Below are 21,043 nucleotides of genomic sequence, written 5' to 3'. Positions count from 1 at the left end.
GGTATTGTGTGCTTTTTATAAAGTACTGAGTGATTTGTGACAACTACCAGAAAATCCATTTACTTATGTTAGGCATTCTTTATACTATCGGTAAATTTTGGGGCAACAATCAACAAATACGACGTAATATTTATTTCATGTCTTCTCACTTGATTGAGTGCTACTTGTTTTACCTTCTTGTTGTTTAATAAGTTTATAAAATCTCATTGGGCCTTAACTAAAAAGGTGAATTACTCTTATTTAATGACCAAGTTCATTCACTTTTTTGTAACATTCCTCTTATGACATATAAATTCTAGGGCAATAGCTGATAAAACTAAATAATGTCTCACAACATTATAATACTACTGCAAGAAAATTGTAAAATCCTTCTAATTTACACCAAATTGCGTTAAGGTGTTGTGTGCTTTCTATAAAGTATTGAATGATTTGTAACAGCTATAAGAAAATCCATTAACTTATTAAGGCATTCTTCCTACTATCCATAAATTTTCAGGCAACGACCAGCAAATACTGCGTAGTATTTATTTCATGTATTCTCACAATATTGAGGGCAGCTTGTTTTACTTTTTTGTTGTTTTGATAAGTACATAAAAGTTCGCTGGGCCTCAACTAAAAAGGTGAATGACTTGTACTTGTTATGACTAAGTTCATTTACCTCTTTGTAACATTCCTCTTATGACATAAATCTTAGGGCAATAGCTGACAAATACTACATAATGTGTTTTGTGACATTATAATACAATTGCATGAAAATTGTACAAATTTAAATTACAATGCCTCATAAATAAAAAAAATTCTCAATAATCAGGTGAATGATGCAAAAGAGGAAAATAATTTGTTTAGAGTTATCCATGCCCATGGTGTGAAAGTAATAAACATCTTAAGTAAACAACATGGTTTTCAATATCATTATTGGGAGGCATATCGGCTTGGCTAGAAAACAATACGATATGGGCATCGCGTATCGGTATCGGTCCGTATTGGTCAATTTATATATATATATATATATATATATATATAAGTTAAAGAATTAAGAAAAATATCAGGGAAAAAAAGAAACTAATAAAATATTCAAGAATCTATCATTTCTTTTTGTATTTTGGACATGCAACGATGGTGTATCAGACCATTCTTTAATGAGAATGTTGTCAGTAGGTTTGGCTTGTTGAAGGTCAACCGAATGGGCCCTAAGTGAACACAAATCAAGCATGATTTGGTGAATTAGGTTCCATTAAATTGAAATATAATAAAAAGAAGATAAAAATATAAAAAAGAAAGTGAGGGTTTACTCTCCTTTCTGATTTTTCCCATAATGGTCCACTTTGCTTCAATTTGTCGAATCCCATTCAAGTCATTTGTTTTGATCCCAAAATTGGTCTAGATCTAACCTAAAATGAGTTTTTAAGCTCCCTCCATGGTTTAAATGAAAAAAGAAGAGGGGGTGTGTGAAATTTTCGGGAAAAAAATTCAAAATTAGTCTTTTATGGGTGTATTGGTCTGTATTATCTAATACGGGCTGATACAGTCGAATATGGCTCAGTTTTTTCGTATTGGGCCGATACGACCCTGTATCACGTATTGTCTCATACTGATACAGATACGATGCGGTTGTATCAACTGATACAATACCGATATTTAGATCTATGGTAAACAATGGAAACAATACAAGTTTTACCCTCAATGAGGCCTTGGAACGAAGAGCTTCGCTGATTCTGTGTAGCAAGATGTCTAACTTTCCACATAAGTTGCAGTGATGTTTGTGATGCTCATTATACAATATACACCATAATAAGTACGGCTCAAATGTATTCTTCTCACATATAAAATTCTCGTGTCTGCACATAGTTATTTATGGCATCTTGGATATCCTTCAATATGTCCATGCAATCCTTCATACATGAGGTTATGTCATCTATCTGGTCTACCAATTCCTTTGTGACTTGGCCCTTTTTCTTCTTCTGTGGTCTGGATAAGGATGACCCAGCATGTGCACTTTTAGTCATTCGAAAAACGAGTGATACATTTGGTAACGATGTAAGTTGTGTACCTTGTTTAGAAAAATTTGACCTAGCTCTAGCATCTTGGGTATATTTGTATGTGTCCGAGTCTAACGCATCTAAAGTGGGAATGGTAAGGTTTTTGGGCAATTCAAAAGGTGCTCATGACGTAGAGCCGACAACATGGTCATAACAAAATATTCTCATTAAACATCAAAATGAGGAAAGGGGATGTTCCGTAGACCTTTCGCTTCATGTTATGGCCCACCCAAGCCAAGGCCTCACTTTTACTCGCACACCATGATTAAAAAAAGGGGCAATGAATGGCCTTCGTTCACCACACCTGAAGGAACTTACCAACGTTTAAGGGTGCATGTGTAGCTGCTTTTAAACAACCTTTCCATTGGTCATATTTTGGACCATTAGGGGAATCAGTGATGAATGGGATTGAAATCATACCCTTTGGGAGATTTCAAAAGGGAGGATTTTGTGGTGATTGGATTCCATTTCATACCATTTCACATCTTTAAAACGATTTACATTTTTGCATTTCACATCATTTCACACCAAATCATTGTTGTCAAATGACCCCTACGGGGGTGGTTTTTTTTTTTTCAATTACATTTGTAAATGCCTGTAAATTCATAATTATTACTTACCTATGAAATTCTGGCACAAACACCAAGGTTGATGTTGACCCAGAGCTTGTTTGGGCGGAAAATAGATGCTAAAAACGAGGCAGAAAATGGATTGTGTGCAAAAACTATGGGGCCCACCATTATGTAATATGTATGCATATCATCCACATCGTCCATCCATTTTACCTGCTCATATTAGGGCATGAGCCCAAAAAATGAGGTAGATCCAAAGCACAAGTGGATCACATCACATGCCTTGTGTGAATTGAACACCTACCGTTGAAAACTTCTTGGGGGCTACATAAATTTTGGATCAAGCTAATACATGTATTCTCTTCATCCATGTCTAGTGACCTTATGAACAAGATGGATGACAGATGCACATCCTCGTGGGCCCTAGAAAGGTTTCAACTTTCAACGGTTGGTGTCATTTTGTGCCATGTTTCCTGTTGTGTGGTCCACTTGATGGATCCCACAACGGTGGGTCCCACACAAATGACGTGTATGCGATCCTGATTCCATTTCTTGCATGCAATCACTTGGGTTTTTCACTCTTTATCAAACATGGATAAAATGTCATAATAATTATTTACCACCCATTTATGGGTGGAAATAGAAAATCAAACACCCCCTAAAGATTGCCAAATCATAGATTTAATCCTCACCACCAACGAATGCATCCATTCTAGAGTTAAAAGCACCACAACTAATATATGTTGGAAAATAGATATGGAGAAGGGCTATGTTCGTGTGATTGGGATTTCTCATTTACTTTCTAAATAGGATGGGATTTGGGTATTGGTGGATTAGGTTGATAAAGGAATGCGCATCTTCAGCTTCTTTCTCAATCCTAGTGAACAGTCTCCACTTGGGTACTTTGAGAGGGTTTGATGGCAGCAAAAAGTTTAAGATTACTCCTAGGTTATTCATCCGAGTTGGGTTTTCTTAAAGGTTTTGCAATTGGATAAATAGAAACTGGAAATTCCATCTTCAGCTCATGGATGATACACTTATTATGTTTGAAGCCTCCTTTGAACAAGTGGAATATGTGAAAAATCTCAGAACTATTTTATAGTGCTTTTCTTTGTTCATCTAACCTTAGATTGAATGTGGGTAATAGTGCAATGATGGGGGTGGTGTCTAGCGATGTTAGCACTTGGTCTTTAAGGGATTGGATGTGGGTGCAAATGGGTCATCCTTTTAAACCTCATGTTATCACTTGGAGGTAATTTAAAGGCAAATTTGTTTTGGGATCTGGTTGTGGGGAGAATGTAAAAGAAGCTTGCCACATCAAATAGGAGGGATCCTTTGTTAGGAGTTAGGATCACCCATATCCAATTAACCCTCGTAAATCTCTTGGCCTATATCTCTCTCTGCTCAAGATATCGACAATTGTGGTTGGAAAATTAGAAAGTACTCATAGGAACTTATGGAAGGGAGTGGGGCATAATCACCTTATAAACTAGGACATGCCAACGCCCCTTGAAAAATCTCAGAACTATTTTATAGTGCTTTTCTTTGTTCATCTAACCTTAGATTGAATGTGGGTAATAGTGCAATGATGGGGGTGGTGTCTAGCGATGTTAGCACTTGGTCTTTAAGGGATTGGATGTGGGTGCAAATGGGTCATCCTTTTAAACCTCATGTTATCACTTGGAGGTAATTTAAAGGCAAATTTGTTTTGGGATCTGGTTGTGGGGAGAATGTAAAAGAAGCTTGCCACATCAAATAGGAGGGATCCTTTGTTAGGAGTTAGGATCACCCATATCCAATTAACCCTCGTAAATCTCTTGGCCTATATCTCTCTCTGCTCAAGATATCGACAATTGTGGTTGGAAAATTAGAAAGTACTCATAGGAACTTATGGAAGGGAGTGGGGCATAATCACCTTATAAACTAGGACATGCCAACGCCCCTTGCAAAAATTAAAAAAAAAAAAAAAAGAAAAAAAAAAGAAAAGAAAAGAAAAGAAAGAAAAAAAGAAAAAAAGAAAAGAAAAAAAAGAGGAAAAAAGTGGTGTTGGAATTGGAGGAATAAATGAAAGAAATTGGGCACTTTTAAGCAATTGGTGGTGGAGATCTAGAGAGTTGCCAACTGTTATTCGGTGGAATATTATTGCCACAAAGTATGGAATTCAGGAGGGTGCTTTCTTAAGAGCATGCAAAGAAGTGGGGGCTTGTAAGGAGTTGTTTGGCAACAATGATTTTGGGTGAAATTGTGTTAAATGAAAAAACATGTAAGTTGTTTGGGAGGTGTGGGATGATGTGAAATGTAATCCAATCACCACGGAATCCTCCATTTTGAAAATTCTCTTAGAGGGTGTGATTTCAATCCCATCTACCACCTATTCCTCCAAAGATTAAAAAAGCATGATTGTTGTAAATGTTTATTTAAGAGTAGCTACACATGCACCCGTCTCTCTCTCTCTCTCTCTCTCATAGCTCAGTTCTATCTTAGTTGCTTCTAAACTAGCATTGGAACCCACCACCTTGCCATCTTTCCCTGTCTCTACATCACGAGCACTTCAAATTATCCAAAAAATTTTCGATTTTCATTTTGAATGCATTGAAATCAGAACCATGCGAATATAACTATTATGCTAGATCTACGCTAGATTTTTCTGAACAGGGTATACAACTTGCATCTTCACCAAGTATATCGCTCATTTTTTTAATGCTTTAGAGTGCATGGGTTAGGTCATCCCCATTTAGACCATAGAAGAAGAAAGAGTAGGGTCAAGTCATACAGGAATTTGTAGACAAGATGCATATCATCGTTTATGAAGGATTGCACAGACATAATAAAGGTTATATAGGATGTCGTAAATAACTATGTGCAGACGCAAAAGGATTTTGCCTACGAGAAGAATGTGTCTGAGCCATATTTATTGTAGTGTGCAACAAGTGTTACAAACATTATCAAAGTGCTTGTCTAGAAAGCACTTAACATGAATTGGGACATTAGTTTTTTGCTAAATATTTTAAGAGATTGAGGGCGGAATTTATATTGTTTCCATTGTTTACTTAGATGTTTGTTATTTCACACTATTGACATGTATAGCTCTAAACAATTTATGTTCCTCTTTTGCATAATTCACTTGATTATTGGGAGTTTTATTTATTTATTTTATTTATAACTCGTTATAATTAAGATTTATACAATCTTCATACAGTTGTATTCTAATGCCATGAAACAAATATTACGTGCTATTTGTCGACTATTGCCCATGCATTTAAATATCATGGGATGAATGTTATGAAGAGATGAATGAATTTGGTTCTAACAAATAGAAGTTCTTCTCCTCTTTAGTTGAGACCAATGTGCTTTTATGGATTTTATCAAACAACTAAAAGTAAAGAGAGTGGCCCTCAAGTTGTTCTTAATTGAGTGGGAAGGTACAAAGTAAATAATATGCTATATCTTTTGGTCGTTGCCATAGAATTTACAGATTATGGGAAGGATGCCTTGCACATGTCAATGCATTTTATGGTAGTTGTTACCTTAGAGGAAGTATACAGTGCCTTAACGCAATTTGGTGCAAATGTGAATGATTGATTGCAATAAGTAATGACTCTTCATTCAATTCTTATTTTCTATCCCTAACCAACAATGGTGTGTGGGTATTTGACCGTAGTATGATAGGTTTCATCAGGTTAAAGATAAGGGGTATCAATTCAGCATTCCAGAATTAGTGGGCCCACTTTTGTGACCCCCCTATGGCTCCGGAATATCCTCATTTTTTGCCAAATTATATATTTTAATGGGGTTAGTGCAATCATTTTGTCAAATGTCACATATGTATACTAATTGAAGAGTCCAAGGTGGATATTTTGTGTTAGATTATTCGGTGCTTTGAGGTCGTTTTTGGTCTAAAAGTCAATCTTTTTAAGAGCAAGCTCTTAGAAGTTCATTTGGAGGTGGGGGAAGTTAATTTGCTGATTGGGGAGTTTGGCTATCGCTCAAGTTCTTTCCCTTCTTATTTAGGGCTCCATCTCTGCATCAGAAAACCAGCTAGGTACCTTTGGGGTGTTGTTATTGAAAGAATGGAGAGGAAATTGTCTCCTTGGAAAGGAAGACTTATTTTTCTGGGAGGGAGAATTACTTTGATCAAATCTGCTCTTTGGAACCTCCCTTTATACTTTATGCCCCTATTTCGCTGCCTAAGTCGGTTCTTTTGAGAATTGATAAGCTGTGTAGGGATTTCCTCTGGCAAAGGGGAGCTCGGCATAGGAAATTCTATCTTCTAGGAGGAGGTTTGTAGGCCTTGAAGAGGGCGGGATTGGAATTAGAAAGCTGGAAGAGCTTAACTTTGCTTTGCTGGGAAAATGGGTTTGGAGATTTGGGGTGGAGCAGGAAAGCTTGTGGAGAATGGTCATAGTCGACAAATATGGAGTTTCGAGGTGGGGTTGCTGGACTAAGGATTCTTCGATCTACATGGCCTCTCTTTGCTGGAAATTAATTACTAGGATGGTGGGTAATGTTCTCTAAGGTTGGGTTTTTAGTAGGAAATGGTGTAAGGGTGCGGTTCTGTGATGATATTTGGTAATTTGATTTGGATTCCAATTTGTACTTTTCAAAAAAAAAAAAAAAAAAGAGAAGAAAAGAAAAGAAAAGAAGAGAGGTTCCTGTGAGTATACTGTAGAATTCCAATACATTCCAATTGCAAGCTGCCAAACACAATTTTTGGATTATAGTGGATTCTAATTATAGGATGCCAAACATGATTGAGTATTCCAATAAACATCGATTCTATGGTAATTTGTTTGGATTCCAATTCCTACCAAATATAAACTCCCAAAAGAGCCTTGAGTTTGGAAGGTGATAAATAAGCTTGGTGAAAGCGCTATTCAAACAAGTAGGGGTTCTCTAGTAAAGTAGGCTACTACATGAAGGAATTCAATTTGTGTGTGTGATTGGGTGGGGGTGGAAGGGGGGAATTTGAATTGCTAAGGTTTCTCTTGCTAATTCATTCCCCTCTTTGTTAACTCTCTCCCTACAAGGGAAGGTAGGCTGATTAAAGGCTTTTCCAAGGTCCTTGGAGGCATTGTTGTGTTGGACATTAACCTTCATTGCAATGAAGGTCAATGAGCTTGGGGGACCTTAAAAGTTCTCTTGAGTATGTTGAAAAGGGTCTAAACTCTATATTGATGATAGCGCTCTAGGCCATAAGATTTGGAAATGGTCCATAGATGGAAGATTCTCTTCAAAGTCGTTTTTAGTACTATTGATGGCTTATTGCTAGTAGGGTGAGAGCCCCCCTTATGTGCAAATGTGGTAAAAGTCCACTCCTCCGAGAGTACAAGCTTTTCCACGGGTAGCTATGTCTAACAAGATCCTGAATCTTGATAATTTGAGAAAGTGGCACTAAGCTTTGGAGCATTCGTTTCTTTTGCTGGGAAGATGATGAAACTATCGACGGTATCTTTCTTCACTGCTTTCAGGCTAGAGTGACAGTGTGGACTCACTTCTTCTCTCTTTCTGGTATTCCATTAATGGTTCGCTGGATGATTTGAGAAATGGTTGGAATGCAAGGCCTTTTGGTACTAGTGGCCAGATACTTTGGAAAATGGCACCCTTCATGATCATATGGGTACTGTTGAAAGAAAGGAATGGATGAGTCCTGAATAATAAGTTAGCATCCGTAGATGATGTAAAAAACAAGATGAACTTGATGCTCATGAGATGGACGTTGGTGAAGCCTTGATTTGAGGATTCTGTAAAACTGATCTAATCCTGAATTGGAAGGCAGTAATTAATGCTAGAGAGCTCAAAAACGAATCAAAACCTCAATTTAAGCCACCTCCTATTGGCTTCCCTATACTGAATTTTGGAGAGTGCTCTATGGAAATCTAGACCTCACAATATCGGTCGAGTTTTGAGGTATGATAAGGGTGAACTACTGAAGCCTTTTTCTGGTCCTTGTGCAGAAGTGGCATCGAATGAGGCAGAAATCTTGGTGCGTCGGGTGGAGTTGAGTTTGTACTCGAAGTCATTCTTGAATAGCTTAATCATCAAATGAGACTCTCTAAACGCCATTAAATGGGCTTCAATCTCTTTCCCGGGTCCTAGGGAATGACATTTTGCGTTTTCAGAAGTTAGAGCTCTCACGTCAAGTGGGAGAGTTTTATTCTCCGTGTATTTCGAGGGATGCCAATGAGGTTGTTTATTCTCTTGCTTGTTCTTCTTTCTTTATAAAATTTAGTAATCATTTAGAAAATGTAAATTTATAAATATTGTTGTCTGCACTCATTGATAATCATTGTACTGAAAAGTTATTTTGAAGTTATGATGGTTTCTTATGTGCACTTCTGCTTGCCTTACCATCTGTATAAAGCAATAAACTGCTCACTGCAATCATAAAAAAAGAAAGAAAGAAAGAAAGAAAGCAAAGAGAAGATAAAAACTGCTCACTGCTTTTGTTTTGTTTTGTTTTTTGTTTTCCTCTTCCCCAGAAAGTTGTAGAAATTCTGAAGAACCAGTCTACCCCGGGTGGTTTGCATGAGAATACCTTCCTCCTTGTCATGGGGGATCATGGTCAAACAATAAATGGTGATCATGGTGGAGGAACTGCTGAAGAGGTCTAACATTGTACTCATTTCCATGCTATTAGAAGCTTATTTAGATTGTCCATGGTCAATGTCCAGTGCTGATGATAAGCTTACATTATGCAGGTTGAAACATCACTTTTTGCAATGAGTATGAGGAGACCTCCTGCTTCCCTATTACCTGAACTTGATACCTCCTCTTGCAAATTAGATCTGGTAATTTTCAACATGGCATAACATGATTATCTATTATGCCTTGCCTATCAGTTCTTGGTGTCTTGAGGACGATGAAATCCCTGCAATAATACTCCGTTGAAATCAAATATACTTCATATTCATTGGCAGACAATAAAATCATAAGTATTCATCATGCATAAGAATGTGCTTGCTTTTCTGTTATGGTTTGGGGGAACTTAAATTTTTGCTAGGGTTGAAAATATAGTTTATCCACGGTCTGTATGTTGGGACAGAGGCTGTTCCTGTATACACTGAACAATTAGTAAATCTTCTATGCTCCATATGAAGATATGTTAACCATTTTCTCCATGATTCAAACATTGAGTGGGAATGGAATCTTTTAGTTATATTATTTTAGAAGATTTTCTGAAGAAATTGCAAGGCCTTTGAATATATGAAAGGATAAAAGCTTACTGGACAACCAAAAGTACCTTTTAGGAAGAGAGAAGGAAATTGTTAGCAGATTCAATGGCTAGGCATTTCTCACCATCCTTTATTTGGGTGGTCAATATCTTTGGAGCATTTTGTGCTCTAAAACATGCAAAACTAGGGATATGTGCTTCAAATAGCATCTTCTGCTAATACTGTGACTATGACCGCGACCAATGTTTTAATTATCGTTATCGTGTAATGTATCGCACCCTTGGGATATGAATACATATCAGTTATCACATGGATATATCGGTTGTATCGCTGATGTTGGGAAACTTGGGAACATTGGAAATTGGTCAAATTTTTCAACGAAACTTCAGGGATAGTTGAAAAAGACATCAATACACACTTAGAAATCAAAACATTACAAAAAAAGTGCACATAATAGGGTTTCCTTTGTATGAGGTCCTAATATATGCGCTATCCAATTAAACTGATGCAAGTATATTCAAAGTCTATTCATATAATTTATAAACGTAAGAAGACGTATATGGAAACCCAAGCAATACATTTAAAAGCAAAAGAAGGATCACTAAATCATGTTGCATACATGTTTAATTTTGTGTTTGGATATAAAGATTGCAATTGATTTGCAAGAAATTGAGAAATTTAGATTTTTCTCAATTTTCCGCAACTTGACCCATCTCCCCCAAATCTTGAAATCGAAGTTCCAATGATTTTTCATGGAAAACATGAAGAATCATAGATATGTAACCATTTGACACTGGTTTAACATGATTTATAGTAAAAACATGGATCAAAAATTGAAAAAGCTCATTGGATCGAATAGGTGGGATATGTTGGCACTGCCTGTGTGTTTTGTATCGCACAGGTGGGATACAAGATATATCGTGGGATTTATCGGCTGATATCATCGATATTTAAAACATTGGCTGCAACTTGGGTTTGGGTTGACCTGAATTGGGTTGGTTTGGTCAGTTTGTCAAGGTCCTTGGGTCGGGTTGGGAATAATCACATGCATTTAGTTTAGGTTGGGAATAAATAATCACATGTATTTGGTTTAGGTTGGGTTGGGTCATGTCAGGTTACTAGTTTGGGAGTTATCACATGAATTTGGTTCAGGTCAGGTTGGGAATAATCACACGTATTTAGTATGGTTTGGGTCTGGTCAGGTTGGGTTGGGAATAATCAAATGTATTTGGTTTAGGTCGGGTTAGGTCAGGTCATTTTGGGGTTGAGTACAAACTACAAAGGAATTCAGGCTCCTCGTGTTGGAATTTGGGTTGGTTCCTCTTGAGTTATGGTCGGGCTCGGGGTTGACTGTCAACCCGACCCACCAACCCACCTTTGTTGCATCCCTAACCATGACCCAAAGACTTTACCTTCTGGAAAGCATCTTGGATGGTTCTGCTAGTTCTAGTGTAAATTCCTTGTTCCTGGCTCCTAGTTTATTATTAAAAAAATTCCTCATGAAAGCAGCTTAATCACATTATTTGGCAATTCCATACTGGTAAGTTCTCTGGAGTAGTCATGTGCTCTTGAAACTCTAGAAAGCCACTTGAGAACATCACTACGCAGTTAAAACTTTTGAACAGTTTGAAAGAAAGCTAATTGGATTAATGTGTTCTGACCATCTAAACATGGACAAAGTTAGTGTTTTCAAAAGCATTCTGATGAGGACATCACATCATATACACCCTTACGTACGTATCAGAGGAGGAAGCGGGCTGCGCCGATTTCCTTGTGGCTAGGCGAGTACCCGTGATGGTGCTGAAGACCCCATGTGCATGTTCGAGCATCTGGAAGACCTGACACTGGGAAGATGCACATGTGATGCTTTATTGAGTGATCCAAACCGTTGGATCGGAGGGACGCGACGATCGGGCCATCAGATCGCATGGACCACATGATCGGGCCATTGATTGTTGATCGTCCACATCAGTTTTACACTTTATCATATTTTAGGATTTAGTTTTTGATTATTTTATATTTGGACACATTATGAGTGTTTTAGTTGATTTTATTTAGATTAGGGCTATTTTTGTTAAAGTTTGCAAGACGGAGATTTTTGTAATTTTTGAAACTTCTTGGACCTATAAAAGAGGAGGGCATGTGACCTCTCCCTCATTGAATTTCATCATAAAAAAAAAAGAAGAGAAACTCTTGCTTTCTTTTCCCATCTTCATGCGATTTGAAGATACTTCCATGTGATTTGGAAGGAAGATTGGTGCGAGGCTAATCTTCATCAACAGAGATTCGAGGTCTCCATTTATCCTCACACCATCTTCTATTTTCTTCCCCATCTAGGTATTTTCTTCAGATTCTTAATTCTTCCATTCCAAATTTTCGTCTTCTCCCAAACCTAACTTTCCCATACCTATCCACAATCGAAACCTTAACCCTAAACCTAAAATTCTCAAATTTCCTACTTTCCCAAATTACGCAAACCCTAATTTTCACCCTAGGTTGTATTAGATTTCCTATTTCGAAATAGACTATATCCTATGCTAATTGGATGTCCCTATATCCATTAGATCTTAGTTTCTTTTTATTTAATGATCTTGAGTTACGATATTGGTAGCTTAGGTTAGGATTATGCATGATTTTCTTTTGATTTTCATGATATTTGTGATGATTATAGCGATGTTTATGTTTTTTTTGTTAAATATCTTAATTCGGCTATTTGATCTCACATGTTACTTAGTTCATACATTGGTCTTGCATCACATTTGAGGCATAAGCCTCAAGGTATGGCATGGCCTCAACACCTTGAGGCACACCCTTAAGGCATACTGTCTCTGAGGCAAATGCCACAAACAACAAGTGGCAACCAATGTGTGGAACTTTTTGGTTCTTTTCTTAAGTGTTACTGAAGGACGTGAAGATTTTTGATTGTAATAGTAAATAAAGAGGTAGTTTTCTTGAAATATTAAGTCTGAGAGATATTAATGCTCGCTCTAACAAAATAATTTAATGAATTTCTTTTCTAATTTTTTCCTGAGATTTTATTATTTCCTTCTTTTTTTTTCCCCTTAAAAAAGAAAAAAAAAAAAAAGAAGCAAAAAAAGAAGTAAACATATTCATGTATGCTAACACCTTCAGTATGCCTCACCTCGCTAGAGGGCCATTTGCCTTATGCCTTTTAAAACACTGGACTGGTTGAGCTATGAAAATAGACTGTCATCTTTAGCTTTCAAATTAACAGACATTTCCATATGAACACTGTTACACTTACATTTGATTTAAAATGTGCCCATGACATTTTCTTCAGGGCTTGAGCAACTCAACTATCAACATATTCATGCTCTACACGACTTTATGTCACTCCATCATGAAAAACTCATTTTAGTTTTGTTCATGCATGTGAAATAAATGATCACTTACAGGGTCCTTTTCTTAATATCTCTTCTGAACAGGATGGGAATAAGATGTGCTTCAGCTCCATTCAACAGGTTAGAACTAGCTTTCTTTCCTAGATAGTGGATCTCATGGATTCGCATTCATTCACTAAATTTGATTTGAATATTTTTCTATTATCTTTTGGATGTGCATTTCATTCACTGTTTCTACTTTTTGCAGCTTGATTTTGCAGTAACAATGGCAGCACTGCTCGGTATTCCTTTTCCTTTTGGAAGGTGCATCATAAGGATCTTGTCAATGTTAACTAGTTGTGATGATATTGTAGTTCTACATTTGGCATTGTTGTAAGCCTGTTGGAATAGACTGCAGAGTAGACAGGGTCCATCATTGTTTTTTTTTTTTAAAAGGCGAATTAGATTAAAGAAAAGAAAGAAATACAACAGAAACTGCTGAGGTGGCAGAGAACAACAAAGAAAAGGGAAACTAAGAGCCTAAAAACATGAAGTCAAAATCCTTAAGATAGGAGACAGTAGCAGCCCATTCTATGAGGAATTTTTTCGCTGTAGAGGCCACTGATTGAGGCGAGGAATGAGAGTTGTTGAAACATCTGTTGTTCCTCTCCTTCCAAACTGCCCACCAGATTGCAACGATTGCCATTCTCCAAATCCTGGTTCTGTTTTTACCCAATTTGACCCCATGCCAGAGAGCCAGCAGCTAAGAAGCGGAGGCCGGAAGACACCCGCTGATGTTGAATCTGTTGAAAAAATCCACCCAAATGAAGGAGATGAACGGACACTCGGACAGTGAACTAGTAGATGGTCAACAGATTCCTCGCTGTTCATGCAACAAAGGCAGATATTAGGCAGTTGCATGCTTTTCCTTTTCAGGTTGTTGATCGTAAGAATCCGATTCTTGGAAGCAAGCCACGCAAAGCAGAGGAGCTTTTTTTTTTTTTTGGGGGGGGGGCTGGGGGGGCTGGGTATTTCCAGATGAATGGGGAGGCATCATGCACATGGAGAAATGCAGATACACCGACTTAACCGAGAAGCGTGAGGATTTTTCCTTAATCTAGATGATTCTGTCTGGGGGGGCTGGGTATTTCCAGATGAATGGGGAGGCTAGAGGAGCGGAGGGATTATTGGTGTTAATAGCATCATACACCGACTTAACCGAGAAGCGTGAGGATTTTTCCTTAATCTAGATGATTCTGTCGGGCTCCTTCGGGATCAGGGACGCAGTTGAGAGGCATTCCAGCAGTTGAACATAATCAGTAATCTCCCAATCGTGTAGGTTTTTGCGAATAGGGATGTCCCAAATGGTGCCCGAGGTAGAAATAGAATAGAAACAAGAAACGGAGCTTTGGCTAAGAATTGAGAGGCGATAAATTGATCGGAACCTGTCGTTCAGCCTAAACTCCCCCAGCTAGATATCATCCCAAAATCGAATCGCTGTGCCATTTCTGAGGTCAAAAGCAACATTTTCGACAACATGTTTTTTGGATCGCAAAATATCCCTCCAAATGGGTGAGGCTTTATAGGCTGTCGAGTCCCTAGTCCACCAACCTCCTGGGGAATGACCGTATTTGCCTTTGACGATATTGCACCATAAGGCATCCTGATCCGATGCCAGTCTCCAGGTCCATTTGCCCAAGAGGGCCCTATTCATAATCTTCAGCTTTTTAATACTTGCACCACCATCTCGAAAGTGGCTGCAGACTTCTTGCCAATCCAGGAGATGGAATTTCTTGTGATTGCCCTTCTCGCGCCATAAAAAATCTCTTCTCAGTTTATTGATCCGAAGCAGAACTGAGGGCGGGCATTTGAGAAGAGACATGAAATGGGAATATTGGATAGAGTTGCCTTTATAAGGGTGAGTCTGCCCCCCATTGTCAAGTATCTGCCTTTCCAAGCAGCAAGCTTTTTTTGAATTTTTTTGACGACCTTGTCCCACGTCGAAGTCGTGGGGGAACCAATAGCTAGAGGCAGACCAACAAAAGTCGTTGGAAGTGTAGCCGACTTGCAGCCCAAGGAATCAGCGAAGGAGGAGAGGTCTTGATTCGAGATGTTCACCCCAAAAATCTTAGATTTGGACATATTGATGCTTAAGCCTGAGACCGCTTCGAAACATCTAAGAGCCGTGTGAAGATTGTTGATGGAATCAGAGTTCGCCTCAATCATGATGAGGGTGTCCTCAGCAAATTGAATATGGGAGATGGGAATTTGAACTCCTGGCATAGAAATCCCGTTGAAGAGACCCACACGTTGACCGTTGAGGAGCATTTGAGAGAGGGCCTTGGCAATCAGGAGGAATAGGAGGGGTGAAAGAGGATCTCCTTGGCGAAGACCTCTAGTGCTAGGGAAGAAGCCCTTGGGGACACCATTGAGGAGGACAGAGAAATGGGCCGATTCGATGCAGGATTGAATCCACCGTCTCCATTTCCCTCCAAAACCCATTCGGAGAAGCATGTACTGTAGGAATCCCCAGTCCACGTGATTGTAAGCTTTCTCCAAATCCAGTTTGCAGAAAATACTCTTCTTCCCCGTTCTATGGCAAGAATGAAGAACTTCATTGGCTATAAGAGCAGCATCGATAACCTGCCTGCCTTAAATGAAGGCGTTCTGATACTTCGAGATTAGTTTCCCGATAACTGCCGATAGTTTGATAGACAAAATTTTGGCCAGAATTTTATACGGACCGCCAATCAAGCTGATGGGTCTGAAATCAGAGAAAGAATTAGCGCCAACTACTTTGGGAATGAGGGCAAGAAAAGAAGCTCCAACACGCTTGGATAATTTGCCCGTGGAATGGAATTCATTTAGGAAATGCATGACATCAGGGCGAACAATGTCCTAGAATTGCTGAAAGAAGATGATGGGGAAGCCGTCAAGCGTAGGGGATTTGTCGCCTTCCATTGAGCTTACTGATCAAGCAGTGTCCAGCGAAGCTTTCAACCAAGGAGGAAGGCCACTATTCCAGAACCTTCTGCTTGAAGCAGTCGATAAGAAACCAAGGAGAGTTAAATTTGAAAGGTTTGGGACCCCAGTTGACATCAAGGAGGGAGAGGAGGATAGGGCAGTGATTTGATGTCGTTCTAGGGAGAGCCATTTGGTTGGCGGAGGGAAATTCCTCCATCCAGTCCGTCGATAGGAGGAATCTGTCGAGCCTTGAATGAATTTGGGATTTTCTCCTGTTGGTCCAAGTGAATTTGGCGCCAGCCATAGGAAGATCCACGAGCTCCTGATCTTGAATCCAATCAGAGAAGGATTGCATCGCCTGGCTTAATCTCCGAGTACGAGAGTGCTCTTCCACGTAACGAATGACATTAAAGTCACCAGCGTAACAATAGGGCCTTGAAAAGGACTGTCTAATGGCAATTAGCTCATCCCAAAAGGAAGGCCTTAAGGAGTCATCATTAGGACCATAAACAGCGATAATAATGCAAGTAAAGTTTGATGACTTATCTTGGAGGATGACTGCTTTCGAGAAGGACCCCTATAAGGAGAAGAGAAGGTCCCATTTGGAAGATTTCCAAGCGATAAGGATGCCTCCCGACGAACCAATGGCGTCTAGAGAAATGAACTTCTCGTCATGGACCCCCCAGATTGTAGACAGAAGAGTATCAGAGAAAACAGGAATCTTGGTTTCCTGAAGGCAAATGACGTCAGGATTCTTACGCCTGATAGATCGCTTGATCAGGCTCCGCTTTTGCTTGGAGCCGACTCCCCTAACATTCCAAGAGAGAATAATAATTGGGGAACTGAGCTGCCCCGAGAACCCTTACGACCGCGTCTGGCCATAGACGTGGAGGCTGAGACCGGGGAGGGATGAAGCCTAAGAAGTTTACAGTTACTGGCAGAGCGGGGACTTGTTTGATCGGCATCTTTGTCATCGGGAGAGGTCTACCCCTGTTCTCGATAAATTGCAATAGACTATTATAATCTTCTGTTCTGTTGCTGAAAGAGAGGCCCAGAGAACGACCCACGCAACCCACTGTGTCTCTAATCGATTTTTTGTTTCAAATTTCTTCAAAATTTTCTTCTCTGCTTTTCTCTCCTGTTGACCTTGGCAGAGGTTGATCCTGTTGTGGAGGCGGAAACTCGGCACACATCTGAAGAGGTTCAACGATAATCACATCGCTGGGAATCTGTTCCTGAAATAGGGTAATGGGGCCCATGTCTGCCCAATCCCTGCGTTGGGGTGCGGAGGTAGCTGGGAAAGAAGGGGTGGGTGAGACGGACTGGGATTTAGACAGGAGAATATCTGACATCTCTCCTTGTGAGATATCGTCGCACCAAGCGGAGTGAGAACGAGGGGTGGGATTATGGGAGGGGGGAGTAGGAGAGTGAGGTTGAGATCGGGCAACGGGTTGGGGTAGGTCGGGATTGGGTGTACGGGTAGAGGGTTGGGGTAGGTAGGGTCTGGATGAATGGGGATATTAAGGGTGGGGACGGGTTCGGGTATATTAAGAGAGGCCCATTTATTAGGAGAGAGATGAAATCGGGTCGAAAGGGGACCCGTTTGAACGACACCTAAGTCAACAAGCGAAGTGAGTCTGGGAGACCGCACACGCTCGTCGACGTGGATGGATTTGCTGCCATCGATTGAGAGGCTGGGGGACACGCGTCGAAAGGCAGCTTTGGACGCAACGTCATCATTAAAAGCACTCTGTTGCGACTGATATGGGGGGCCACATGTCACGACGATCGCCATTCGAAGAGGAGAAGAGATCTCGTCTCGATCAGCGCGGTCTGACTGGGGGACACGTGTAATGTTCTCCTGCTGCATCGAGTTCTCCCCGCTACTTCTCTGGATCACGTCAGACGGGTGAGACATGAGAGATGAGGAGGCGTTGCCACGTGCCCTTAGGTAGAGCTGGCTCCTGTCTTGATGGGTGACGGCTACAGGAGGGTAGGCAGTCCGAAGAGCTGGTAGACCACGGGAGTATGGGATCTGTAGACCTTCTTCTCTCGAAGTTCCCTGCGTCTGCACCGATGTAGAGGTCGTCGGTTCCCTACAGTTCCACTCATCGCCCCATCTAGGTTGAGTCAATTTTGGAGGTTCTACCATCCACCTTGACGTGAAGGTGATTCGGCAGAGGGAATCCTTTCTTCCTCCTCACCCGAGCTCTGATTACGCTTAGTTCGACTCCTAATTGAGTCTTTGAGTCAATTTCAAGAAGGAATCCCAAGCGAGAAGTGGCTTTGATGAGAAATTCGTCGTACCAACACTCTATAGGGATGTCCCAGATTAGAACCCAGATGTTTTCTTTACCGAATATGGAGTATTTATCCCACGGCATGACTTTACAAACCAGGCCAGAAGCATGAAGCTCACTCGCCATTGTTAACATGTCTGGGTTGAGTCCGGGGCAAACTCGAACCCAGAGAGCATTATAGCTCAGGGATTTAATGTAAGAGTTACCGTAATGGAAGCCTGTGCAATCTCTGATCCAGGCTCTGACTGCCAAGATTGATGCTCCTTCTCGAGTTAGGATTACCACCGATTTAGCCAACTCAGATCGATTTTTATTGAAAGTCTCTTGGTCTACAACAACCGTGTGTTCGGAGACGTCGTCGGAAGCCTCGTTGTGATCAGGAATGATCGGGTTGTTCAGAGTTGCGTCCGACGTCCGATCAGCAGGGGCGGGGTCATTCGAGTCATGAAGCAACGCGTCTGTGAAAGATCGACTTTCGGAGCGAGTGGGCGGTGGGTTGACCTAACCTGTTGGAATCGCCTGCTGCAGTGGTGGTCTAGGGTGTTTGGGGGGACGAGAGAGAGGATGCTTCATGAACGCGAAGGCGGTTAAAGTTTCCGGGCCGAAACGAGCCCTTTGAACCAACATTTTCTTTCCACCGTAGCTTACACCATGAAGCATGACGATCGCCGTAGCCAGCTCTGCTTCACTGCTCAGGCGAACGAGAACGAATCGGCGATAAGCGCCACTTTCCTTATCTCTAGGCATGACTACGTCCATGATTGCACCCGCCCGCCCGAAAATTTTCTCTAGGTTGATAGGGAACCACCCATGGGGGTAGCCTTTTACGAAAAGAGTGGGGTAGGAAGAATGCATCCTGCGATTAATCGCTTCTCCGTTCCGAGATTGTTTTCGCGGTTCGACTATGTTCCACTCCCTTTCAGAGTTCCCGATGGCTTCGTCATTCTGTCTGTCGTGTCCCCAAGAGGAGGTCGATATCTCATCGACCCCTTTGTTCTTACCGATCATCGACACAGGCAGGGAAGTGGATCTCCCTTAGATGAGAAAGTATTCTTCGTCTATGTCGTCGTCGTCATCACAGTCGTCGTCGTTGTCATTTCATTGGGTTAGTTGGAAGCAGATTTATTTATTTTCTCGAGCAGAAGGTAGCCTAGGAGTTTAGGGTCCATCATTGTTTTCCTTGGAATTCAACTACGAATCTCTTCTACAAGGTTGACAAAACAGCCAAGAGTTGTATGTCAAACAGTTCCTCTCCTTCGCTTAGATGCTTCATACATTCTCCTCACACCATAGAGTTGGCACCTTCACATCACATGTTTAATTTGTGATCAATATTTATTAAATCCTTGGCTCTTCCATGTTTTGTTTGATGGTATTTGCTCGTCGGCTTACGAAGTCTCATATAGAGTTAACCGCTTGTTTACTCTTGGGCAGAAGCAGCGGGTTGCAATCCCCTCTCTGTATTTGGGGAAGATCCCCCTTCTTGATTGGTCTTCTTGTTCCTTTAATCTGGCCTATATTTTCGGTCTTTGGACCTTTTCTTTTCAATAAAATTTTCTATTACTGATCCAAAAAAGAAAAAAAAGAAAGAAAGAAAGAAGGAGAGTTGGCAATTAGCTCATCTTTTTTGCTTTTTATTTTTATTTTTCTAAATTTATTTGCTGAAACCTTTTGTGACCCATTATAGGGAAGATAGGTTGACCAATGAATCAGGTGAAATGGTAGTGATAATTGTGAATGCTGAAAAAAGAAGAAGAAGAAAGAAAACCCCTCATATTGTATGGTTCTAGCATATAACGACCTAGCCTGAAAAGCCCATTTGTATTTTGAGGCCTTTGTTCAACGGTCTGAGTTTCTTATCCTTTTATTCGTTGAACATATCACTCTCCATCCTTTGTTCAAGCATCAGATTTTTTATTTTTATTTTTATTTTTTTATTATATTTTTTAAAAAAAATCTTTTTATTCCTTGAGGCCTTCATATTTCTTACCTTTTTTGAGGTCTTTGTATCTTTTGCCAATATCTGGACAGGTCATAAGCCAACAAACATTGTTAGGAATTGGGATAACAACCAGTATACACGGTCCTTGATTCTTTGCTACAGCTATATTGCTTGGAATGTCGATTACCATCTCTTTGGAATTGAGCACTTGTTTGCATTTATCATAGACATGGGTAGTATTATTCACATAGTGTTTCTTTTGAGGTTTTTTTGAGCAGTTTTGTTTGAAGAGGGAGGCTAGGCCATTTGGGTTGCTTAATGAGTGCTTCATGAGTTGATGCTTATCTGCTCTTTTCTTTATTTTATTTCAACTCTGTTAAAATAACCAGCATATACTGACAGGAAGAATTCTTTTCCAGCATTGGCCGTGTTAATCCTGAGCTGTATGCTTTAAGTGCTGATACGTGGAATGGGCGAAGTGATAATTCTACCAGCTGCAAATATGATTCAAATTTGGAAGTATGGATGCAAAACTATGCTAATGTCCTTTGCATCAATTGCTGGCAGGTAATTTGTTTTCTTTTTATTTTGGCATATTCTATAATTGCTTAATGGACTTTTTTTTGGTTGAGTTTTTTCTTTTTTCTTTTTCACTGAACTACCTGAATGTAATTGTTGACCAGTTAGATGGATGTTTCTTGACAAAACTGAAG

At 40.0% G+C, this 21,043-nt stretch overlaps 1 protein-coding gene across 4 annotated transcripts in view; it reads left to right on the top strand.

Moving 5' to 3' along the window:
• LOC131243812 (uncharacterized) overlaps positions 1-21,043 on the top strand; it is a 53,216-nt gene that overhangs the window by 14,469 nt on the left and 17,704 nt on the right. For all 4 annotated transcript variants that reach the window (XM_058243403.1, XM_058243402.1, XM_058243401.1 and 1 more), the window contains 5 exons: positions 9,091-9,216; positions 9,310-9,399; positions 13,230-13,265; positions 13,393-13,448; positions 20,750-20,897. In XM_058243403.1, coding sequence (XP_058099386.1) covers positions 9,091-9,216; positions 9,310-9,399; positions 13,230-13,265; positions 13,393-13,448; positions 20,750-20,897 — 456 coding nt within the window. The remainder of the gene's footprint in view (positions 1-9,090; positions 9,217-9,309; positions 9,400-13,229; positions 13,266-13,392; positions 13,449-20,749; positions 20,898-21,043) is intronic.

The sequence above is a fragment of the Magnolia sinica genome, chromosome 4 (genome assembly GCF_029962835.1).
Source record: "Magnolia sinica isolate HGM2019 chromosome 4, MsV1, whole genome shotgun sequence".
Classification (NCBI taxonomy): Eukaryota; Viridiplantae; Streptophyta; class Magnoliopsida; order Magnoliales; family Magnoliaceae; genus Magnolia; species Magnolia sinica.
Note: the sequence above shows the minus strand (reverse complement) of the source record. Positions and strands in the feature narration are given on the sequence as shown.